This window comes from Delphinus delphis, chromosome 8 (genome assembly GCF_949987515.2).
Source record: "Delphinus delphis chromosome 8, mDelDel1.2, whole genome shotgun sequence".
In the NCBI taxonomy this organism is placed as follows: Eukaryota; Metazoa; Chordata; class Mammalia; order Artiodactyla; family Delphinidae; genus Delphinus; species Delphinus delphis.
This window is the reverse complement of record NC_082690.1, coordinates 98751628-98777669: the sequence shown is the minus strand read 5'-3', so window position 1 is coordinate 98777669 and position 26042 is coordinate 98751628. Positions and strand designations below refer to the sequence as shown.

Below are 26042 nucleotides of genomic sequence, written 5' to 3'. Positions count from 1 at the left end.
GGGGAGCTGGTTAGATCAGGATTTCTTTTTATTCCTTGTTGGTTTAAAATGGCTAATCAGAATAAAAAATAAAAGGGCTTCTGTTTAGAGGCTGGGGTCTCCCCTACTTAAAGGTTAGAACCCAGGTATCCCCTCTACCCAGCACCATACTGAGGTGGGCTGAGGGGTAACCCCCCAAGGGACAACTGGAGGGGCCTAGGCCTGCCACTCCTTCTCTCTATCCCGTTTTTGGCATGTGATGAGAAATATTGCTTTTTGGATTCTTCTCTCCCGGCCTTGAATTTAAAAATAATGTCAACCGTGTGAGTTGGGGGAAGGCTTTGAGGGGCCAGTTGAAGAAGCCCACCACAATTCCTCTCCCCCAAGAAGGGGGGATTATCCAGTATTGTTTCTGGAGCTCAGCCAAGCTCTTGTCCTGATCTCCCCACCACCACCACCAAAGTCATGGGGCTGCGACCCCTTCCCTGGGGTAAACTAAGTGCCAGTGAGCCTAGAAAACAAACTCTCCTCTCCAGGTCCTTCCCTCCTCTGACCAGAACCCCACCCAGACACGCCTCTCCCTGGGTTTCTTTCCTGGTCACTTAGCACCAACAACAGGGGGTGCTATTTCCTTAGATGGTAACTGGGACAAAGAGAGGGAACCACGGGGGAAAGGAAGACTTCAATCGATGTCTCCCCTCTTTTCCTGCTGGTCTGAGGAATAAGAAGAGTAAAATCCCCCTCCTTATACATATCCCTCCCTCATTTTCCCATCCCAGGATAGATATATAATTTCTTTGATATTTATTTTATATATATATATATATATTTATATATATATATATATATATATAATGTACACACACACCTGGTAACGCAGAAGAGGAAAAAAATAGAATCCGTAACAATAATAAAAAAAATTATTTCTGGTTTAAAAATGATCTGGTTCCCTCCAGGCGAGCAATTGCACAAATGTCCACTGAGTCTGGTCCAGGGGTTAAGGAAGGGGAAGGTCTTAAAAGGTGAAGGGGGTTGCTACCCCAGTCTCAGGGCCCCAACTCTCCAACTCCCCAACCCCACTGCATTTTATAAAATGTCCTCATCCTCTTGGAATCGGTTGTTTAAAAAATGTCCATGCAGGGGAGGGGAGCCCCTTGAGGAAAGGAAGGTGGCCACCTGGGGCCCTTTGGTGTAGGCGCAGAGGTGTGGGGGAGGGGAGCTGCCCAAAGCTCACACCGAAATCTCATAGGTGGTGCCACCCACCCCTGACACCTTCTTGACTCCTCCCCTTGTAGGACTACTGAGAGGTGGCTGGCCTGGGCCAGGGGAGGCTGAGCCTATATTCTTGGGCTGCCCGTTGGTTTTGCTGTAGGCGGTCTTGAGCTGTACTTCATCTCTGGGAAGAAAAGAAGAGAGAGGTGTCAGAAATGGGACACACAGCACCGAAAAGGGAGGTAGTTTAAAAAGTTAAGAGAAAAAAATGTGCTTTCTACATATATACTTTCTTACACAAAGATTCCCTTTTATTTTACTGCCCTGCTTACAAGCAGCCTGATACCCTCTCTCCTCTACTTATTCCTTTCACTCTCAGGCAAATAAATTACTTTTTAGGAAGACAGAAATAAGAAAAAAGTATTAATCCTCAGTCTCTTAACAGGAATAGCCCGTGAAGGCAGCTGGAGTTAAGAGTGAAAATGAAGGGCTATCTTACAAGCAGGATAACCCTGGGTCCACTTGCACTAAAATGTACAGGTGAAGCCCTGATACCTTCTGCAGGGCACTACGCTACTTTTAAGTCCATTGGGGGCCAGGATGGACTAATACTTACTTGGGTGTCAGTAATGGCTGCAAGGCCACTTCCTCTGTCTCAGAGACACCAGATGGGGCTTTTTGGCTGCTGTAAGACATAGATCGGCCCACGTAGGGGGCAGTTGGGCCTGGTTCAGGGGACCCTAGTCCCCGGCCCCTTAGCCCATCTGGCTTGCCAAAACGGGGGACAGCTGGGCGTCCCAGTGGAGTCTTGCCCAAGGGTGATCTCTTCGAATCATCTGAGGAGGAACTAGTACGAGGGGCGTGGCCTGAGCCTGGTGTTGACTGGATGCCTGAGTCCCCCAAGCCTGGTTCTTCCTCACGGCCTGGGAGTGGGGGTGACTGGCGTAGCAGCTTCTCTCGTTCCTGGAGGGAGGCCACGATATGGCGCGACAGATTGTCGTACCGAACTGGTGAGGGCTCTCGGTGCGTTGGGCCGGTTGGCACCAAACGTGGGTGCCTCTCGGCTTCCCGCTGCTGGGCCAGTCGGGCTGACAGGAAGGGAGAGGTGTAGCCTAAAGGTGGGTCTGGCTCAGGCCCTGCCTGCACGGACTCAAAATCAGGGCTGTCTGAAGGAGTGAGCAGACTGTCGTAAGATAGGCTTCCATTACGTGTCTGGTTGGCCAGGCTCTTATAGGAGGTGGAGGTTGTGCCCTCTGAACGAATGGACTGCAACTGGCCCAGCTCAAAGCCTGTGCCCTGGGCTGACTTGAGGCTGGAGGAGCGTGAGCCACTGGACAGTGGATCAAAGTGAAAACTTTTGCCAAAGGTGGGAGAACGGAAGCTCTCTGGCTCCAAGCTCGGCTCTGAACGGTAGCTGGGATGACGGCTGCTCTCCGCAATTGAGGTTGGCTCCTTCAAGCTGTCCCCACGACTCAACTGAGGGAGAAAAGCAAAGCAGGTTCTTAGTGCTCCCCCTCTTGTCCCCTCTTGGGACAGTAGGCCCCAGAGCCCAAGGAGGCAGTCAAAAACAGTATTTGCTACGTGCCAGCAATATGCTTAGAATTTTCACAGGCATTATCCTGTTTAACCCCTAAAGTAAATCTGTAAGTAGGAACAAATAATATCTCATTTTAAGATGCAGGAAATGGGGCTTAGAGAGTTTAAGGAACTTCTCTGTGATGGCACAACTGGGTTTTGAACTCAGATCTGATGCTGTAATCAATGCTTTTATCTATCATGCTACCGAGACCTCTCTTGGATGAAGGACAAACTGTCAACGCTGTTACTAAGCCAACAATTAGTAAAATGCCTTTGGTTTTCTTCTCTTCCCTCTGCTTCTTCCTCCCCTTCTCCCAGAACAGCTGGCATACATGACAACCCTACTCCTTAGAGAGTACTCAGTACCTTGGCGCTGGAAGAGTGAGGCATGGCGGCTGATGCACTGCTGCTACTGTAGCCCGGCCGGTACTTGTACATGGTAGGGGTGGGGGGGCTGTCCTTGCCCAAGAGGCTGCTCTCTGCAGGAAGAAAAGGCCCAGGGGGCACCACTTTACAAGCTGTTCTTTTGACCTGGCTAGAGTTCCTTAAAGTACCGGGGGAGGACAAGGTAGGAAAAGATATACCAAGCAAAGGAGCATAATGATTTTGCTAAAACCAAGACTACAGACTCATACCAGCCCAGAACACAGAGTGAGTGAATGTACCAAACAGATCCCAGAATGTTCTCTGGTCTGTCCGGATGCTGAGAGTACACACAGACACACAGAGATGTCCAACTCACTGCCAATAGCTAACTGTTATGTCATCCCCTTTCTCCCGGCTGTCCAAAGAAGTGGTTCAAGTACCACTTGCTGGGTTTTCTCAGTCACAACACAAGCATTATCTCCCAGCCCTTGCCTGTGTCATCTCCACAGCTAACAAATAACATTCTCACTCCTGCTTCTGCCCTTACCCTCATTAGTAGCCAGGCTGAGGTGTGTCCGCAGCCCCGTGTAACGGCTCAGGTCCGGCTTAGGAGGGGGTGGAGGTTCAGCATCTGCAGACTGGCTTTCTGTTATCTCCAAGCTTCCTTTAGACTGGATAAATGAGGGAAAATCAGATTTGGAGAACTGAGCGTTAGGGCAACTCAAAGTATGAAACTGGTGTAAGAGGGGCACTGGGGAGTCATCACATACTTCTGAACTGGAATTGGAAGACAGGACACAAGATCAGTTTGGGGACGGTTTTGGAGAAAGAAAAGCTTTCAACAAGGGTTTCATTCTGTCACTTATTTGTTTATTTTCACCAACATCTACTTGTTGAGCTCCTACCATCTATAAACTGCTATGTTAAGTCCTATGAAGACATGCAAATGAATGGACTAAATTTCTACTGTCAATGAACCTACAATCTAATGGGAAAAAGAAGATATGTGTTTAAGTAACTTTAACACAAATCAGAAAGTGATAGATACTATAAGAGAGATGTAAACAAAGCAAGTTTCCATCTCTTTGCCATGGGCGAGACCCCCCCCAAATTACCTAGCTTTACTTCCCTAAATTCTCCTCACCTTAGTTCTCCTCAGCTCTCCCTGGATGCCATTGTCCATGATCTTCACAGTTATCTGCCCATCTGACACTTCTGGCCGAAGGAAGGGTGGTCTGATTACAATTGTCTTCTCTTTCTTTGGTCTCCCCAAATACCTGAGTGTCAAGAGTGAGAGGGCTTTCATTCACTCATTCATTCCAAAATATCTAATGGTTGCCTACCTTGTGTAGAGCAGTTTTACAAATACAAGAAACAGTCCTACCAGGCCAGGGAAAAGATCAGCATTGAACTGATTTCTTTGATTCTATGAAGAACAAGAACAACAGCAAGACCAGGCCTATGGGCAGATACACCTAGCTCAAGGCACTCGAGTAAATCTCATCCTCAGTTCTCCAAAGAGAGTAACATCTAAAGAATACAACTGAACTCACAGGGTCCATTAAAGGATGGTGTGCCTCTCCCTTGTAGGCACTTCTCATTCTAAGAGAACCCTCCCTAAAAGGCAGCCAGAACAAACCCAAAGAAGACAAAAGTGTTGACCAAGGGTGAACACTAGAGCAAAGGGGTAGGTGTACCTGGGTGCTGGGGAACTGCAGAGTACACGGCTGACATTGTTACAGCAGCCATTAGTGAAGGGGTTCACACCTCCCCGGAATTTACCCGTAACCTAGAGGGAGGGAAAAAGGACCAGATCAGTCAAAAAATGGGACCTTGACCTCCAAAAGCCAAAACACAAATCAATGACAAATTATTGTGCACCCACTATCGGGGAGATATAAAAATGAGTAAAATACAGTCCTACCATAAAGAAGCATAAGCTAAGAATGGGAACTCCAAAGTCAGGGTCATCAGTTCAAATTCTGGGTCCACTTCATGGTAGCTATCTGACCCTAATCATCAGTTTTCTTATGTAAAATGGGGATAAATAGCTCTCTAAATATTGAAAACTAAGATAACATAACGTAAGAATAAGCAAGTAAGGTTAGCTATTGTTATGGGCACAAAAATAACTGTTTTCCTTTAAGCAGGACTATAAGCTTCTTGAGGGCTGGCCCAGGTCTTTTACTGTTTCTATTACCTCAGAGCCTAAATCGACCAGTATACAGCAGACATTCTATAAATGTCTGTTAACTAAGAAATGGCCCATACTCATGCTTACATGAGGAACCTGGACACCTCATCATAAAAAGTATACACTAACGAGAGGGCCAAGAGACACATGCCCTGCTCTTCAGGGATCTCCCATCACTTCTCCCCATACCTGTTCATTGGTTGTGCGTCCCCTAGCCACCAGCACCACGTGAAATCCCGTGAGGCCAGCTACTGGGATGAAGAATAAGCCAGCCACACACATCACTGCCATTCTGAAGCCAGACAATCAAGGAGAGCAGAGCAACGTGATCTCGCCTTCCCCAGCCCGTGCTGTAGCCATCTTCCCTTTGACCCTCACTGCCACAGGACTCAACTTTCTACATTCTTCCCCCTCCCACTCCTGCAACCCACAGGCCTTGAAGGATACGTGACAGCCGTGCGGACCCCTGAGAGTTCCTCCATGTGGTAGAGGACATAAAGGAGGCCAAAGCCAAACACACCCATAATGTGGGCTGTCAGGGAAAGGAGGAAGAGGAAGAAATAACGGTAGTTCCGGCGACCAATACAGTTGTTCACCCAGGGGCAGTGATGATCAAATTCCTAGGAGCAAAATGAGACAGACTGAGCGGCATCCTTGGACCACGGCACTAGATCATTTCTGTCAAGCAGAACAAACAGCAGAACTTAAAGTGTTTCTTTTAATAATCTGTCATCATGTTCACCATTTAGTTACAAAATTTAAAAACAGTTCATGCAGTTTATCTTGCTCTATCAATCTATAAGGAAGACGTTCCAGAGGTTGATCAAAGGCCAAGGCCACCTCTCAGTTTATCCTATGTGACCAAGGAACTCTGAGAGGTACAAATGTCAGAGGCTTTACAGAAACATTAAGATTCATGAAAAAAGAGGCTTAGAAGAAAAATCTGGCAGGCAACTGCTTACAGCTAAGTAACAACGCACTGAAAAAAGGGTTAAAAATAAAAGACAAGGAACGCAGAAGAAAGAAATATAATTGGAAAGGTTGAATGCAGCAGCATGATGAAGTGGAAGGAATGGAGAACACTAAGCAGGTCAAATAACTGAAAAGATGAGCCCAGGGATGGAAGGCTGGAGCTCTGACTAATGGTGCTGGGAAAGCCTATGCCTACCCACTTGGGCTCCTCCTGTAACAGAATATTTATGCTCTACCTCTCGTGTGTACATCGTTGCTAACACTTTCTGCCAGAGCTAGAACACAGCCCAGGCAGTCAGACAGGGCTACATTTTCGTCCATGGCCAAGAATCCACTGGATTCAATTCTTATTCTGTGGGTAGGAAGAAGATAACTTAGGTTCAGCTAACCCCACCCAGAGTTCTTACCTCCACACAGTTGTCACAGACGCTGCAGTGGGAACATCGAGGAGGACGGTAGAAGCGGCAGGTGGCACACCATTTCATGCGCACCTGGATGCCCTTGATCTCCACTGTTTTGTAAAGGGGAGCTCTGAAGTCATCTTCCTTGTCTTCATCCTCTTCAGCTGTAGAGAGTAAAAGTTAATGAAAAAATGACTATGCTAGAACTGTGTACTAGGCACTAGGGATGCAGTGATATTTAAAATATGGCCTCTGCCTTCGAGGAATTCAGTCTAATGGTGAGAGAGACTAGGAACTAGTAACTCTAATACGGTGAGATCAGCTCTATATACAACACTATGGAAACGCAGATGAGGAAGCAATTTATTCTACACTGGGAAACGAGGTTTAAGAATATGACTCAGAGGTGGCTCTGATATGGATATGCTGCTATTCTTGGTTTACATATTATATTTCAAAAGAAAGAGACACTTTATATATCAAAGTACATCTATAATGAGTTTGCGTAACAGTTCAGTGTCTACAAGTACACGACTGAACTACAACAATCCGAAAGAGGAAGTAACGAACTAACATCAACCTTTTTTCCACACACAGACACCCTTGCCCAAAAGATCTTCCCCTAGTTCCCTATATACATTTCAGGACTGTTTCTTGGTTGCAGACATTCTCTTTACCTGAATGCCCTTTCAATTTTCAGCTGTCCGAAACTCACCACCCCACTTCAAAACTTAAAGGACATCATTTGCCTTCTCATCTATAGTGTGCAATTTTCATTTTTTATTATTAATCTAAAAAAAAAATACCCGTGAGGAGGAAAAATTAAGTAAGTGATGGTATAGGAATTAGAAGTTTTCAAATGTACTGACTTAGGGAAATGCTAACAATGTAACTAAGTGAAAAAGTACAAGGTAAAGAACTGTACAAACAAAAAGATCCCATTTTGAAAACAAATAAAAACACACATATATATGCTACAGATTTACGGTATATATAAATAAATATTGTATGTATAAATCTTCACAATATTGATTGGAAGGAAATATACCACAATGTAACAGTAGTTATCTCTGGGCTGGGAAATATATTTATCTTTTTTATACTTTCTATATAATCAATATTCACTACTTATTAAAATCGTTTTTAAAAAAAGTTTTTTAAAGGAAAAAAATTCAAATGCTACTTATATTGAATATCTGATTCTTCCACACTATCATGTATCAGAAGTGAGCTTTCTCTTCTTAAAGTACTACAGTTCTTTGATTACTCTTTAAAGTTACCACAGTGTATTTATGTAAATGTCTCCTCTATCTTCCCTTCAAGACCGAGCTATTTGACCATCATAATAATCATTCCAAATGACCATATCATAATAATCAATAAATATTTGATAAATGAACATTAAACACTCATTAAAATAGCCTTCCTTGGCTTTAGGGACTCAAAGCACCTTTTGTTAATCTACGCTTTGAAACAAAAGTCACCATGCACAGTGACACAGGCTTTGTGAGCACAATGAATTTCAGAAAAACCTCATCTCACTGAAGTTGCTATCCCAATCCCACCTGCCTCACTCTTACAAGGTAACTTCACATTTGAGAGAAAAATGAGATGTCATCAGTAACAACCATCATCAGTTCTCTTTCTATCTCTTATTCCACTAATGCTGGTTGGTCCTCACTCTCACCTCCTATTCCAGAAACAGCCTACTTCTGTAAGCATAACACTTCCAACACGCAGAGGAAAGCATCTCCTTCCAGATGGCCACTCTTCAATTACCCTCTTTCATCACCTCCTGCTTCCCTCTTTTCTGCTTCCACCTCCTCATGCTATCAACATGCTAAAGTCTTCTGTATCATTAAACAAACAAAACTCCTCCCTCTGCCCTAAGATAGTCCATCTTCTGCCTTCTCTGCTTAACTTCCTGAAAGAATAATCTTAATACTCATTGACTCTGCTTCCTCATTTCCTATTCACTGCCTTCCAAACCATTATAGTTTTGGTAATTTAACTGTCTCTCTCCCGCATACATACATAAACACACTATTAACTATTCTTGTTGGGAATTCCCTGGCAGTCCACTGGTTAGGACTCAGTGCTTTCACTGCTGGGGCCTGGGTTCAATCCCTGGTCGGGGACTAAGATCCTGCAAGCCATGTGGCCAAAAAAAACAACAATGAAAACAAAAACAAAAAACAACTAGTCTTGTGTGTGTGTGGCTTTTTGTTTTGTTTTGGTTTTGTTTTTTTGGCCACACTACGCAGCACGCGGGATCTTATTAGTTCTCCAACCGGGGACGAACCCATGCCCCCTGCAGTGGAAGCACAGACTCTTAACCACTGGAACACCAGGGATGTCTCAAACTATTCTTGTTAAGATCACTAATTTCTTAGACACTAAAACAATGGGCAACTTTGAGTTACCACACTACTGGACCTAATTTCTGATACTGCCAACCATCAGCTACTTCATGAACTTTCCTCAGTTCCCACTGTGTCCGGTTTGTCCTCCTCCTAACTTTCCTTGCTCAGTCCCTCTTCAGTGGCTCTTCAGCGGCTCCTCCTTCTCCTCATTATTACAGTGTTAGTGCTGGTCAGGCTGACTTTCGTTCCTTCCTAATCTCATTCTACTTTCTCTAGGCGATCTTACTCCTGTTGCTTCAAATACTACGTGGCTGAGGACTCTGCCATGAGTCTGACCACTCAACTGCCCATTGGGTAACTACCTGAATGATCCATTAAGTATCTCAAATTCAACATGTCTAAGATGCTCTGTCTTCCCTCCAAACCCACTCAACAGTCTATAACTTGGGTCTTGGTTTATAAAGAACCAGCATACAACCCATTTTTCAGGTTAGGAACCTTGGAACTACCCTAGACAATTCCTTCACCCTCTCGCTCTCCCCTAGTAAGCAATTAGTAATGAAAAATTCTGCTGGGTCTACTAATGAAAAATCTGTAAATCCAGCTTTGAATTCAAGTTCTCATCTGGTCGCATTATTGCAATAGCCTCCCAAAAGGTATCTGTACATTCTTATAAGAATTATTATTGTAAAAGGAAATGTGATCCTGTGATTCCCCCAATTAAAGACGTCTTGCTGTCCAAAGGAAGAATTATAATCTATTTAATTTAGCACATAAAGTCTTTTACACTTGGCTCTGGTTTATCTCTTGCCCCTTCTGGCCCCACCATGCATTCTAACTTCCACCCACTGAATTCTGCATTTCACAGCTACAATTCTGTATATGCCGCTTCCTCTTCCTTGAATGCCTTTCCCTTCCATCCTCTACTCGGTAAAGTCCTTCCTACCTACCTTCAGCAGCATTTCCCCAATTTATCTGGGCAGATATAAGTGCCCTTTTCTAAGGTCTCAGAGAACCTTTCTCATGCTTCCGTTACAGTTTGTTATCACACTGTCACTCTCTAATTCATCTTAGATAGTATCAAAACTAGCAACAATGCCCAACCCATGTGCTCGAAATAAATTTCTGCTGAATGAGTAACTGAAAATCAAAGAGTTGACCCAAAGTGGATCAGATGCCTAGAAGTTATGACATATATTCCTAAGATCCTGACTTGCTTTTCATCATTAGACTATAAAAGTATCCCAAAACCCAAGACTCCTAAGGCCCCAGACCAAATGTATAAATGTCCAAAAATCATTCTTTTTCAAAGGCAGTAAGATACTTCCAAGAGAGAGGAGGGAGATCTTACCTCGAGGGAAAATCCCTGGGTCCATGAAGGTGGCCATGCTGAAGTTGGCCAGCACAAAGAGAAAAACAATCGCATTGTAGATGGGCACTGCAGGTGACACGTAGAGGCTTAGTCCTGGACAGCTGCACAGATAATAAAGAAAGTGAGGGGCTGTCTCTAACACTTTGGACACCAACCACATAAAAAAATCTATAAAGATTCAGGGACTTCCCTGGTGGCGCAGTAGTTAAGACTCAACACTCCCAATGCAGGGGGCCCGGGTTCAATCCCTGGTCAGGGAACTAGATCCCACATGCATGCCGCAACTGAGAGTTCACATGCCACAACTAAGGAGCCGGCAAGCTGCAACTAAAGGCCCAGTGCAACCAAACAAATAAATATTAAAAAAAAAAAGATTCAGTCCCCATACCTATATATAAATCTTGTGTGGTTCACCTTTGAAGTCTCAAATTATCTTTATCCTTCCCAACAAGTGGGTCTAGTTTCCCACAGAAATACTCATTTTAGGACTTCCGTAGTGGTCCGGTGGTTAAAAATCCGCCTGCCAATGCAGGGGACACCCGGGTTCGATCCCTGGTCTGGGAAGATCCCACATGCCGTGGAGCAACTAAGCCCGTGCACCACAACTACTGAGCCTGCGCTCCAGAGCCCACGCACCACAACTACTGAAGCCCGCCCGCTCTAGAGCCCACGCACCGCAACTACTGAAGCCCATGCGCTCTGGGGCCCGCAAGCTGCAACTACTGAGCCCACGCACCACAACTACTGAAGCCCGCGTGCCTAGAGCCTGTGCTCCGCAACTAGAGAAGCCACCGCAATGAGAAGCCCATGCACTGCAATGAAAAGTAGACCCCACTCACTGCAACTAGAGGAAGCCTGCGCGCAGCTACAAAGACCCAGCGCAGCCCAAAATAAATAAGTAAATACTCATTTTTGATCAAGGTACAAGACTCATAACCCTTTGCACTAAAGTCTGTGTTCTTACCTCGTGGATCTTTGCACATGTTTTGGACTCTGTCCTTACCTCCTTTTAACCAGGCACAAGAGCTAGGGACTAAGTATGTAACTGACACCAGCTGCATTCCCTTCTCTGGAACAGCCTGAGGCTTCTGGACCCCAGCCATGCCCCACTGACCTGCACATTCACCCAAAGCATGGGACACCACCTGCCTCTCTGGCTTCTCTTCCCTCCTCCCGGCTGGCTCTGAACTACTCTCAACTGCCTAAAGTCTCTCCAGACACATTATACATCAGATATTCCTCAGAATTTTATTCAACTAGAGGCTAGTTCTCAAGGTAAAGAAAAGGAAACCAGTCACAGGTAAGGAAGGATACCAAGACACAGGACTAGACCCCGAGATGAATAAATGAAGCAGAAGAGTGGAGGAGAAAAAAAAGGGAAGATATCAGACCAAAGCAGCCCCAAATCCTGCAGGAAAAAGAAACTGGCCACACATATCCAATATTCCACAGGGTTCAAATCAAGAGATATGCTTTAGGTAACTTTTCCTTGACAAAATAGTGACCTAGTCCAGGATTAAGCTCAGTTTCTGTCAGGATATATGTCTCAGGAATGCTGCAAGAGCTCTCCCTTTCTCTGAAGATGGTTCCTGGGAGCTGGAAGTGTCAAAAGAACATGTGATGTGCTGCTTGCTTGGTCAGTGGTATCAAACACCCTCTCTCCTGTCTCAGCTCAGGAAGAACTTCCCATAACAAGACAGTGGCTAAACACCCTAATCTGCTTTGTGGCTGAGAACTTAATCTCCAGAATTAGGCCAGCATCTGTCCTTGTTCCCTTTATCTAGACCAGCGGAAGGAAAGGAAGAGTTCAGTGAAGGAAAGGAAGAAGGGACCAAGAGAACAAGACAGCAACTGACTCCGGAGAATTAATCCACAGCAGTCCTGGATTCTGTTGAGAGGTTATCTGTCTCCATTAAAATAAAAAGAACAGGGCTTCCCTGGTGGCACAGTGGTTAAGAATCCACCTGCCAATTCAGGAGACACGGGTTTGAGCCCTGGTCCGGGAAGATCCCACATGCCATGGAGCAACTAAGCCCGTGCGCCACAACTACTGAGCCTGTGCTCTAGAGCCCGCGCGCCTACGGCCCAGGCTCCGCAGCGGGAGTGGCCACCACAATGAGAAGCCCGCGCACTGCAGCGAAGAGCAGCCCCTGCTCGCCGCAACTAGAAAAAGCCCACACGCAGCCACGAAGACACAGTGCAGCCAGAAATAAATAAATTTTAAAAAATAAAAAGCACAGCCCTGAATAGTGATTCAGGACAATTCAAAAGAACTGAGCTCCTCAATGAAAAATAAACTAATGATAAGAAGTAAAACTGATTGTCACAAAGCATCTCACAAGTCTTTACCAGCACCATCTATTTATTCAAATTCCATTTAGCCATTCATTAAAAAAAAAATTTTAAGTAAATATTTATGATGTGCCAGGCTTTTTAGATAGTAATTATCAATTAACTCTGCTTCTCTTTATGGGTCAGTACATAATTGGGAGACAAAATAATGAAGCTAGAGCGCAGGCAGTGATTTCAAGGAAAAAACTTTCGACCTTCAGTCACAGCTCTAGTTTTATTCTACCAAAGTCTCCTATGGAAGCCTCTTCCTCTGGGGGTTCTTTCATTCAAAAAAGATGTCCCCATACCTTGGCAGGATTTGGGGTGGAATACAAGCAAGAAGGCAAGAGTCTTTACACAGCCCCACCCAAAGCCTGACCTCCTAGGATCTTAAAGAGGGAGGGAGAGAAACTGAAAACCAGTCGTCCAGGTCAGAGCACCTCCCTAGTACTTAGCTGTCACTTCAATTTCCACCCAGGGAAGAGGAGAAAGGGTGACTCACTTGACTCCTACAGCCTGGGAAGATAATTAGAAGGGAAAAAGAAATGAAATCCTTAGAACACTGAGGTGTCCGTGATTTAAATGTCTCATTCCTAGAACTGGCTACATGGCCTCTTGAGCTTCTGAAAAAATAAGGGTATTCTCCATCTCTGAGGGAAACTAAGGTGAATGAGAATGAGACATCAGTCCCCTTGCAGGCCCAGATGTCAGTCTTTCTGAACCCATTCTTCCTCCAGTTTCTGCATTTCCAAACAAAGCAAATCACTCTATTTCTTGGACAGCCTGCCAATGACCTGCCCCTAGATAATGAACTTTACCCCTACAACCTTCTTGATATCAACCCATCCCAGCTGAAGTGTGTAATTCTAGAATCAAGTTCCAATATCTGTTGCCAAAATAAAGCCTACCCTCACAGTGGCAGTATCTGGAAATGATGCAAATAACTCAACTTCACAGGCAACAGCCGCTCCTAGATTCAAGTCAAAGACCATTGCTTCCAACCTGAGCACTCTGAGGGAACATCCCACCAAGGAGAGGCCTGTGAGACCAAAGCCTGCTCCCACTGTACCCCACATTCTGCTTGGCTCCGGGAGAGGCTTGCCATTGCTGCAGAACTTCGCCAGATTCCTAAGTGACCACCCCAAGTGGCCCATCTGAATCTGTTGCCTTTGATGGACGGAGAGGAGGGCTGGGCTGAGGAGCTGCTGGGCTCGTCCTTAGCCGATGGCGATAATCACAGAGCTCCAAAGCAGAGGGAGTGGCCGTAGCCCAGAAGGCTGGCTGACTCACCGATGAGACTCCCAAACCTACACCATCCCAGGGAGAACAGGCTCTTCTGCCCATCCCTTTAGCACTCCTGTTTTCAAGGCCAAATAAAATTGGGAGAGTGGGTTTCAATACCCACACTCCTGCAAATCTGTTTCCTAGCCCTCTCTAACTCTGCCCATTATAAAAAATGGATAAGTTCCTGGTAAGAAAAATAAAGTAGGAGTCAAGAAGCTTTGGATTTTAACCCTGTCTTGATCAATGCTTTGCTATTGTAGCCTTAGGTAATTCACAGGAAAGTCTCCAAGCTTGTTAGGTCAGCTACCTAATACAGGTACGAGAATGAAGGAGACAGTGTCTTAAATGAGCCTAGAATTCTTTTTAAACCAGCTGGTTTAATACTGAGCATTCATGGGATAGAAGAAACAAAAAAAACCACATTATTAACTATCTCCATCATCATCAATTATCATTCCAGCTCCACCTTCATCGCTAACTCCACTTCCTCTCCTCTGAACTACTAGATTCAAGAACATTTAACAACAGAGGCACTTTGCTCCTAAAGAACAGGTCTATGCATTCCTCCCATGCCTAGCACATACTTTGACTATGTGTATGAACACTGTGACTAGTGTTCTTTGGTGATGAGGCAAGGCTAGAATGAATATCCCACTTCTTGCCCCTGGGGATCCTCAAGATTCCACAGGAAAACAATCTCTCCGCTTCTAGTGGATAAATTTCTCGTAAGAGACTTGATTTGTCCTGTCTTACCAGACTTTCAAGCAGCTGAGTACAAGATACAGGACTTGGGCGCTTATTCCTTGTTGAGAAAACAACGTGGGGAAGAAAAGAACAACCACTGCTCAATTAATGCCCTAAATCACGAGGCTGCTCCCACTCAAATCAGGTGCTAGCACCTCTGCAGTCATGGAAAAAAAGGGCCAGAAGGGAGAGTCACTGAGGTTGCCCAACTAACTCTGTGGATGAAATGCTTGAGAGAGGATAGAAGCAGAAACTGTAATGGAGAAAGCTCTTTCATGGATGGGACACTGGAAAGACCATCATGGATTTCTGGATAACCCTGACTCAGCCTTCCCACAGAGGATCACTTGCAGCGTAGACTTTACCCCCATGTCCTCCCCAACAATTTTATTTTATTTTAAGATTCTTTTTTTGATGTGGACCATTTTTAAAGTCTTTACTGAATTTGTTACAATATTGTTTCTGTTTTCTGTTTTAGTTTTTTGGTCACGAGGCATGCGGGATCTTAGCTCCCCAACCAGGGATCGAACCCGCACCCCCTGCATTGGAAGGCAAAGTCTTGACCACTGGACCACCAGGGAAGTCCCCACCTCATCAGTTTTAGAAACAGATATATGGGAAACTAGCTGACTTAACTCACAGCTCAAAGAGACTTTAGGGGATACAAGTCTGCGATTTATTTCAAATGGTATTGCCAGGAGCCCTAAGAAGGTCTCAGGGGTCCCCAGGAAGGCAAAGAGGAGATACGCAGTGTATGGGCCTCTATGCACCAGCCTCACTCGAACCAGAGCAGCCCTACTCTGACATTTTAAATACTGGGGTTCCCCAAAAGATCTCATTTGGAAAAAAAAAAGGTCATATTGCTTAAATAAACTGCTCTAGGTCAACTTCCTCATTATACACAGAAGAAAGAGGTCCACAAAGGTTAACAGACTTTACCAAAATCAGCTTGCCCCAAACAGTGCTTATTCCTCTCACCTGGCACTGCCCCCTGCCAATCACAAAAGGAGACTAAGCCAGATGAGGGTCCAGGCCCGTTATCTTAAATGCAGTGTCTGTTACCTAATGGGGACCAGGAGGGTTACTTTAGCAGACACTCTCCTTCCCAAATAGTGAAAAGGGAAAAGAATTAACACAGGTTCCCCAATAACTCCTGCCTAGTTTTAGTACTGGACAAACCCTATAAATAAGAGGGATGGGGGCAAAGGGGGAGACCTCAACTGTTCTATTCGAGGTTCTCTGGGGCAGAAGAGGATCACCATTTTTTTGATGACGAAGCCCAACTGATAATTTCTGCTCATAGCCCTCCCTACCTGACAGAGAGACTCCGAGGGTAAATTGTTCCTAATTAGTGGAAGCCCACAGGCCTCCACTAATTATGTCTGCCAACTGAAAGGGCTCGTCCTCCTACTCCAGTCCTATAGGTCCTAAAGTAATTCTCACCTGGGGTTTATACTGATGTAAGAACAGACAGCTGTAGCCTAGAGAAGAGAACAGGAGGATGACAAAGTAGCTACAGGTTTAAGGCCCCAAATAGGAGCTGGTTCAAAAAGAGCCTTCCTCTTATCTCTATTTGAAACCAGTAATTCTTTTTTAGGTGGTATATGGTTTTAAACATAGAACTGAACATCAAAAGGGACAGAACAGCTCTGGAGAACAGCGGCACACCTCAGCCCAGGTGTAGACTTGCAGAGGAACTGCTATGGTCAGATGGCAAGGAAGAGATGAGAATTTCAGAGGTACCAAGAGCTAGGTAAGATAAACAGGGTATTTATGTCTCCCCAAAGTGGACAGGGGAAAGCCTAGGGAGGAAAAGACAGCCCAGAAACGTGTCCTGAGGAAACTGCCAGGGAGAACTCTAGCTAAGACCTAAGGCTCTTCTAACTTTGGGTTAGAGGCAGTAATTCCAAATAAGAGTCAATACTGTCCTCCAAAATTCTTTGTCCTAGGGCTGAGAGACCATGGAATAAGGAGGGCCCCCTACTCTTCTAGCATCAGGCAACGGGGAAGTAGGTTAAACAGCTTCAACTCTCAGTTGAGAAAATGTCTATGTCAGGACAACTCTTTGTGGCAAAACTGGTATAACCAGCCAAACACTTCAATGGTTCCAGATTAGCAAATTAAGAACAAGGTTTCTGCTTGTCCAAACTCAAGAATGGATGGGTTGAAAGAGAAACCACTTAGCCAGTTCCCCAAATTTCCTAACTCCCGAAGGCTCTGCCTCTTAAAGGAAAACAGACCCTCTCCAATTAAGCAGGTCTAAGGGTGTCAAATTGGTGTTGTACTTATCCCTCCTGATACAGCACCACAACAACTACAAAGATACTAAGATCCCATATAAATGTCCCTTGGTTAAAATGCTGATTCCACTTAGTGGTCATAAGAGCAGAAACCAAAACAAGTCTGACACTGAAGACTCACTCCTTATGGGTAGGAGTGGAATCCTTGAGGGTTTCAACAGGTATGCTCAGGCTGAAGAGCTGGGGGCCAAAGAATCTAGGACTTCTACTCTTTAGAAGAAGAGGTGGGAAGCAGGATGATGCCCACACCTTAGATAAGAGATTCACTCTTTCCTTGTTTAAAAACTAAATAGGAAAACATCGTATTTACTTTACTTCTGCATTATTACTCTTTTGGCCAAACGACCCATAGTTTTTAGAATTCCTTCTGGCATCAGAAGCTCTGTTTGGGTGGAGGGGGCGGGTGCCCCTTCCCTCCTATCTCAGATTTAATTTGTCTGTACCCCAGCAACTCCTGCTCATTCATCCTTCAATGACTCCAAACTGCTTTTATTCCCTACCACGTCAATTCATTCTCTTCCTCTTGCCAGCAACCTCACACTGGCTCTAAACAGCACCCCACCATTAGGTCTGAGCCTGAATCACAGCAAAGTGAACTCCCCAGAAAATCTAGCATGCTCTGATTGTTCCAAGAGCCACAACCGGAACACTAACTCAATGACTCAACAGTTTAAGGCTCAGAAGCCTGGTACTTGTTAATTTATAAACAGGTAACGGCAAAGACGCTTGCCAGGTAGTCGACAGCTGAAATACCAGGGAAAAGGAAAAAGATGTAAATCACTCACGTCTCCTCCAGTAACAAGCAGACGAACAAAGGCTGAATATCCTAAGTGGGAAATCTTTCGACACCAACTGTTTTTCCTAATAGGACCAGGGAATGGGAGAAATGACTGTCATTCCCTTCAGCAGGAACTAACATAAAGGAAGCCTTCTAGAACTCTCTTCCTAAGTAAAACTTGCCCTTTCCCAGTGGCCTTCACTTCTCCAGGCTTTGGCTCTTAAGAATACAGAGAAAACCATCTGATAACACTAAGAGCCAAGACCATCTTACTGGTATACCTTCGAAATCAACTCTGAAGTTCTCTAGTACTCCCAGTTCCCACAGTCTCAAATCTAAGCTTCAGATATCCTGGGGAAAAGCCACTACTTTTTGAAAAACCTTTCATCTAGTCCAGTTCTCTCACAGAATTGACTGCTTAGGCTGCTTCAAGACTCTGGTGATTCCCTCCCATTTCCTTCCTAGTGCAGAATCATCTAACGATGAAACTGGGTAGGAAAATATGAAGACATCTGTGATTTCAAAGGAAGGGAGGCAGGGGAAAGTAGAGGAGTCAGCAGAGTAAAATTCCTAACAAGGTCGAGAGGGTAGGCCTGTTCTTACTCTTCTTGCCGCATCTCTGGGATCTGGATTTACCTGTATCAGACCTCAAACTCTCCCAGTCACTTGCCTTTGCAAGTAAGTAGCCGAACTCCAGAGGAAAAATACCCCCTCGCCCGCCTCCCATGGAGCTCCCCCGCCCATACCACCACTGGGAGAAAACTCACGTAAAGGCAAAGAAGAGGGTCGTAGCTCCCACTAAGAAGATGGCGGCTGCCGAGACTGGAACATACTTGCTGGGTTTGAATCTCTTTCCAGACTCCGCGGGCATGTTGGAGCTCTGATGGAAGATCTGCCCTGCCGCATAGCCCAGGCCCACACAGCGGCAGAACAGACAAGAAAATGGGATGAGGGAGACAACGGCCAGAGGAGTACAGAAGGAAACCAGGGAAGCAGAAAATTTAGAATTATCACCCTTCCCCCTCCCAAATAAAACCAAAGGTCAAAAGATCTCAAATGAAGGAAAGCACATGGGAGGGGGAAAGGTGATTCCAAATGATGAATAACCACCTCCCCAGAACAAGGCAGAAGGAGAGATTAAGAAACACAACTTGTACAGCTTAAAAACTGGAGACAAACAGTAGGCTGTACACATGAAAATGGCTGCAGGTAGAGAACATGGGCAGTCAGACAGATCACGGAACAGCTCATGGAGGGAGGCGAGTCTTCCAAAGGAAAGAAGGGGAGGATATCAGGGTAGGACGGAACACTTCAAGCAAGGAAAAATTCTTTGGAGGAGATACTACAGAACCTCCACGACTACCACACTTCCACAAGATGTGAGCAGCACCTAAAAGAGGTGTTTCTATTTCAATCCAAGAAGGAATCTGGCGCCCCTTCCAGCTTTAAAGAGAAGCCGTTTTTACTGCAGTCTTTGTCCCTTTCAGGCAGCTTTCTCAATGCCACCACTCCCACACCTTGACTTCAGGGCCTGTAGTCTGGCAATGGTGGTTTAATTTTATTTACTTTCTCTTGATGGTTAAAGCTGGGCAGCAGCTGTTACAAGGTTAAGTTGTAAATCCTTTTCTTTGAAGGGGGAGGGAAAACAGAGAGAGAGCTCGAGCTGGTGCAAGCTTGCCTGTCTTCAGTCTCTTGTTACTCCCAAACCCTTTAAGGGCTCCTTTTCCTACGGAGTTCATGCAAAACTAAAGGGAAACATATAATCCCTGAAGCCATGTTCTTCCCAATAAGCAAAATAAGATGAAGAAATCAGTTCCACTCGATGATACTTTTAAAAGCTACTGTGGATGAAAGCAAAGTTCCAAAGAGGTCCCTGTTTCCAGGTTAGTCAATGTCTCTGATATTTCTTCTTCAATCTTGGGCTTTCTGGATGCAGAGTTCAACTGTGTTACAGTGCCTCACCTGGAGAAAAACAAATATCTTTATCAGAGAAATTTTTTCATGGCATTTCTTAAGACCAGCAAGGCTAAAACCCCACAAGCTACTCTGTTAAAAAGTGCCTTTTGAAAGAAAGATGATTTTCTACTTCACTATGTGTATGTGGGAAAGGACTGAGAATTGGGAGGACAATGGGTTCAGAATTCTTCACTCTTCTAAGTCCTCTTCATATTGAAAAAAGAAAAACATGGCTTCAGCTGGCCTAAGGTCATCAAAGAACTAGCTCTTGACACAGATGGGGCCCATCTCACCTGACACATATGGGCAGTAACAAATACCAAGAATATCAAAATCTAAAAACAAACAAAGGCACAGCAGTGAAGGGCAGTCCTAGAAAAGAGACTTGTCTTTGAACAAAGAGAATATTTATTGCTACAATGAAAAAAGAAAAAAGTAGGACGAAATTAGGACAGTCTCATTTCCTTTCTGTGTATGTCTCTCTCACTCTTACCCTTCTATACTTTTTAGTTATAAACTTGAAGAGGCAAAAGCTGAATTTCTGGTCTTCTGAAATAACTCATGAAAGGAGCTGGATGAGAAATGTCCCTGCACTGAAAGGTGAGATGCCCTCTATGAGAAACTGAGTCAACAAGGGGGGGGGGGCTGGTCTTTTTCTTCCCAATTCAACAGTTTTTTGTTCCTACATTGGCCTATTAGGAAGTCAAGTGAGCCCCACCTTCCCTTATATGATTAAAAATAACAATTATTTCTGTTGATGGTAGTAGTAAAATAACATTAGCACTTTGGATTTTATAGGATGCTTTTCGTCTAGTGATTGCAAAGCATTTAACTCATTATCTGGTGACACAGTTCCTTATCCCACTTGGTAAAACTGAAGTCTAGAGAACGCCTGAGGCCATTCCACTGAATGACTTAAGCAGTCAGGTTCAGAACCCAAGAGTCCACAGGCCCCTTTGCCGACACAAACCCTTTTTACCTCTTTCTCACCCACTACACTACCTGCTCAGTGATGACAACTTGGAATCTACAGACCAAAAATTTACTTAAGGTTTTTTTCCACCTAAGAGGAGTAATAGCTTCCTTAATTCCAAAGGCTGAAATTAAAATACCAGAAGTTTTGAATAGTGAAATATCAACGTACCCTGGAACTTAGCACTTCCTTTCTTTTCTGTGGCATGAAAGGCTAAGGTGCCTTCCTTCAAGATTCATTCATTCTCTCTCTCTCAAAAAAAAAAAAAAAAAAAAAAAAGAGTTTTAGAGGGCCAAACAGCATTATTAGAATAGATTGATTCCTACAGGAATCAAAACCGAACTTTCTGAATTTAGGCTTAAGTAACTTTGTTAACAATGAGAAGCAAATTCTTGCTTTACAGACAGTACTATTAAAGTAAACTTGCCCCTCAAAACCCCAAAGATTAGAGAAGATGGAAAATTGCACTGCTTATATTTTATCTAGGGTAGGATATCAGTTAAACACCATATATTATTTCAGATTATATTTTCTGACAGGAGAAAAGTCACATGGGCTAATACTGCCAAAGTAATTCAGAGACATAAAAGGCCACGGCATCTAGGGAGTACAATACTGGGAAACAAAAGATATCAGTGTCTTAGATGTTTAGGGCATATGCTTTAGAAGTGACAAGACAAAACCTAAGAATGTATTGGGTATAACAAAGATGCACCAAGGCTTAGCAGAAGGATGTACTGTGGGTAGCAGGGATGAGACTGCAGGGTGAGTGTGGCTCATCAGAGCCAGCAGTCTGGATCCATACCAGTGTAAGAAAGGTGTACAGGAATGTGTATGACACATTTCAGGCTTAATCTATGTAATAGTAATATGTATATACAAAACAAACTATAGAATATGTGGTTTCAAGGCTTTAACAAACGTTTAATACAAGTACCTCCTTAAAGGGGTAAATGGACATGGCAGCATGACTGAGAGCAAAAGTATTGTTTGTGGAAATAAAGTGGTATAATAGTATAATACAGTAAATCTGAACACAGTTATCAACGTTTCATGGAATAATCCACATGTCAAGATACTGGCTGAAGAGTCAAACAGAAGTTTAATATGGGTATTATCATCTTATACCGAGGTACCAAAGTACATGGCAATATAAATCTTGTAAGCATTTAAAGAACGAGTGATAATGAATATTCTGAAGAGATTTAATATAGTACAAAGGGATACTGGGATAAAAGGATAGAGATGAGAATATAAGGCCAACCTAGACGAGATGGCATTAACCAGTAAGTGAAAAATGCAAGGCAGAAAAATGGTCTAGAGTATAACATGTAAGTGATCCTACACCTCCTTTCATAACGCTGTCATTTTCTTACTTCTCATTTCAATGTTTTCATGCGGCCAAGTGGGTAAAACACTTTCTGCCCTGTCCCATAACAGATTCCTATACGTAAAAAAATGGCAAATATATTCGAGTTCCCACTTATAAAAAGTACAAAGTACTAAAAGCGTGGAGCTCCCGGCTGGTGGGGGTAGGGGAGGAAGCGGACGGATGCGAAAGAACAGGTAACAGGATGAGGCTTGAGCCAAAATAAGTATCAGAAGAATGGGGCGAGGGGACGTGAAACGCAGGGAGGGAACAGCATCCAGTCCCCAGCGCGGAGCCGGGGCACTGAGAAACACCGTATGGGGCAGGGCTGGCCGAGACAGAGAAGACGGAATCCGCGGCAGCAGGGCCCACTGGGGCTGCGGGAGCAGGCTGCGGGAGGCGACAGAGCCTCGGGGCGCAGGGCCGGGGGCGGAAGGGGCGGCGGCTGGGCGCCGGGAGCGGAGGGACCGGGGTCCCGAGCTAGGACCCGGCGGCCCGACACTAACCCGTTCTGAGCCCCGGCAGCCGTGGATCCCCGGCCTCTACGCGTCGTCCGTTTCCGGGGCCCAAGGGTCCCGCCGCAGTTGGATGACCCGGCCCGGGGGAGGAATGGGGCCTCAAGCCACCTCCCCCTCCTTGGTCCCCCTTCCCTAGAGGTCACTCTCCCCTCCCACCTTCCTGGCCCGGCACTTCCGGTTCCGCAAGGACCCGTGTCCCCAGTACTCACCCCCGGCGCGGTTCCCGTTACCGCTGCCGTCGTAGTCGCCGCCGCCTCTCAGCAGCGCCGTCCGGCCTCTGAGAGGCAGCGCGCGGCCCCCGCACGCTCCACGCCCGCCCCGCTCCGCGCGCTCCCGGCCCGGCGACGCTCGTCTTCGAGCCGGCGCGCGGCCGTTGCCCTCAGTGCCGGGTCTCGAGCCCTCCCAGCGTTCTCATTGGCTCCCTGTCCCGGGTGCGCGCGACATCTCGCGCGGGGCACTTTTCTCTCATTCATGCGGCTCGCGCCGCCGTGCCCGCCCCCGCTCACTCTCCCATTCACCCATAGCCCCCACCCCAACTCCGCTCTAGGGCGTGCGCGCGCACCCTGGCGACCGCGGCGACCTCGCGGCCTGATTGGCTGCAGGAGCACAGCGCCGTACCACGCGAGAAAACGAGAACGCGCGCGCAGGGCCGTCAGGCTCCGCAGGCAACCGGGAGAGGAGGGTGGGCGTACTGCGCAGGAGTTGGAACTGGGGAAATGGCCGAGCGAATATTCCTTTTTCCTTTGTCCTGCTTTCTACCCCTCCTGAAGCAGAAATCCTCAGAAGTAAAAAATAATTATATGTGTTTACTGAAAGTACTCAAGAACAAGCAGCTACCCTCCCGAATTCGCCAAACCCCCCCCTCCAATAAGTATGGTACAGTCTAGACAGGCTTCTGGCGTAACCAATCATCCACTGGCCCCTGCGTCTTCCTGCTTCAGCCCCTTCATGCATTGGCCAATGCGGTTTGGCCACTAAATAGCCCTCCCCCAATCCCTCCCCCCTTTTTGGATGGCGAAAACTTTATTTAAAACCATCTTTATGGAGCATCTTTATGGAACTCCGACGAGTTCCTTGGTACCAGCAGAATCCCAGGATGATGGAAAAGTCTGGGCTGTGAATTCCGCAGGGAAGGGCCGCAGGGACTGGAAGAGTCAGTGGGGGCCGAAGCTCCTGCCTAAGGCACGGGAGGAAGAGGAAGGAGAGCGGCCGCGAGCCTTGGAACCGTAGTGCCAACCGTGGAAGGAGGCGCAGGGAATACGCGCTGAGGTGGTGGCAGCCCCCTGGAATGAGGGCCGGCTCTTGGCTCCGCTTATTTCCCTGTGTTTCACCGCAACACAAAGGCTGGACGCCCCCAAGCCTAACCTCTCCCAATCCGGGAATACAGACAGGAAGGAAAAGGTTCTCTAGAAGCTCCAGTCCCTGGCGAGCTGCTGGCCAGCTCTACTTAGCTCACAGCGCCACATTTTGCCCTAATTAGCCCAACACAGCTGTGAACCCAAGAGCAAGGCCCGGTGTTCTCTCATTTCGCTCAAGGCCATTTCTCTTTTGAAAGCGGCTCTGGCTATTACATAATAGTCTTTCAAAAAAGTGTTCCACCAGCCACTTCTCTGAAGCCAAGGTGTCTCACCTGTAAAGTGTGATTCTAAATCCTGTGGTCTGTCCTCGGCTTTGGTGTCAAATGTTGATGGTTTGACTGTGCTCTGATAAGTTAGCACTAAGCAGGAAGGGAAAGGAGAAAGTGTACCTTCTGTTTTCTGAGGTCTAGTCTAGTTCCTTCTCTGACATGGCATATATAACAGGTTCTAGTTCATTCTTGCAAAGGGCTTCAATCTGCCATTTATTGCACCACACTGGAGAGTTCTCTTTTAATGACAGTGTTCATTTAAAAAATGAAAAATTTAAAAACTTTAGACCTTATAGAAGGTAAAGGTAAGGTATTGGAGATACAATATTTGTTTTATTTATAGAGGATTTTCTATTTGTAAATCAGGTTGTTTCCGTAGGAATAAATCAAATGTCATTCTCCTATTGTATATTTTTCTTGGATTTTAAGACTTCATTTACCCAACTTCACGGATTAGGGATCTTTCTCTTCCCACTTTCAACAGTCTAACAACCTGTAAATTGTTTAGTCTCTTGGCTAGACAGTGCTAAATAGGAATGAGTATCCTACATTCTGTCAACCAACCACATATACTAAACTCCCCTAGGACACTGGATTACTGTATGCCAAGCTCTTAGATAGGTGAGCACTAATGGTGGCATAATCACTATCCCAAGGTTTAGAGAGAGATTCCATTTTCTTATCCAGTTTTCCTTAGGATCGTGCAAGATATTTCCTGGAAAGGATGTTTAATAGAACATAAGGTTTAAACTGACAGCCACTTCTGAAAAGTACTGCACAGTAAAAACTAGACCAGGGGTCCCCAACCCCCTGTTAGGAACCGGGCCGCACAGCAGGAGGTGAGAGCGGCAGGGAAGCGAGCAAAGCTTCATCTGCCGCTCCCCCGCTCCCCATCGCTAGCATCACCGCCTAACACCACCCCACCCCCTCCCTCCGTTCTGTGGCAAAATTGTCTTCCACGAAACCGGTCCCTGGTGCCAAAAAGGTTGGGGACCACTGATCTAGACTAAAACAATGAGATATCCAGACCACCGAACTTCAAATAAATTACTTTCCTATATATGTCAAGTAATACCTTATAGTTTGTTTTTTTTTTTCTAGTGTAGTTTATCTGTACTTCTTCAAATCCTCTCCACTTGCATTTCCTCATGTCTATAGATGGCAAACTACAGGGACTTTTTTTTTTTTTTTTTTTTTTTTTTAGTTCAACTCTCTGGTATTTACAGGAAGACAGGAACAAAATGCTAGGCTTGGATTTAGGTGCAAAGAATGCCCTTTCACAACCAAAACCACCAAAGACCTTTTTATGTTTAAATACTGCTGCCTTCCCTCCTGTCCTTCTGAAATGTCTTTGCTTGTGTTAAGGCACAGTTTCCCCTCTTGTGCTCTGGATCCCACACCCTTCATTTTCTTCTGAATTTTCTGACATTTTATTTGAAAAATGAAAAACACACCCATGTAAAGAACACACCCATACCCATCATTAAATTCTCTCCCTCTAGAATCTGTTGATATGCTGAGAGGCATCCTATCTAAAAACCTAACAACAAACTCTCCCTTGACTCCATAACCCCACCCCCACTTCCTTTCTAAGCAAAGCTTCTTGAGAGTTCTCTATAGTTGTCATCTCCACTTCTGTTTATCTATCTCAATATATTTCAACAGGATTTCATCCCCACCATTCCAAGACAACACCCTTCAAGGTCAACACCGACATCCATGCTT

At 45.4% G+C, this 26042-nt stretch overlaps 1 protein-coding gene across 3 annotated transcripts; it reads right to left on the bottom strand.

The window, feature by feature from the left end:
* Positions 1 to 5: 5 nt before the first annotated feature.
* ZDHHC5 (zinc finger DHHC-type palmitoyltransferase 5) lies at positions 6 to 23196 on the bottom strand. 3 transcript variants are annotated; one of them, XM_060018934.1, is made up of 13 exons: positions 22900 to 23196; positions 20975 to 21055; positions 18642 to 19836; positions 10417 to 10538; positions 6709 to 6866; positions 5777 to 5949; positions 5519 to 5621; positions 4833 to 4924; positions 4280 to 4412; positions 3683 to 3806; positions 3136 to 3248; positions 1808 to 2667; positions 6 to 1375 (listed from the first exon to the last, which is right to left on the bottom strand). In XM_060018934.1, exons 3-13 carry the CDS (start codon positions 18743 to 18745, stop codon positions 1210 to 1212), a joined length of 2148 nt encoding a protein of 715 aa, XP_059874917.1. In that variant the 5' UTR covers positions 18746 to 19836; positions 20975 to 21055; positions 22900 to 23196; the 3' UTR covers positions 6 to 1209. The 3 variants fall into 3 exon arrangements, with proteins under 3 accessions (XP_059874917.1, XP_059874915.1, XP_059874918.1); XM_060018932.1 differs by lacking the exon at positions 20975 to 21055; XM_060018935.1 differs by lacking the exons at positions 20975 to 21055; positions 22900 to 23196 and adding an exon at positions 22679 to 22816.
* Positions 23197 to 26042: the final 2846 nt, after the last annotated feature.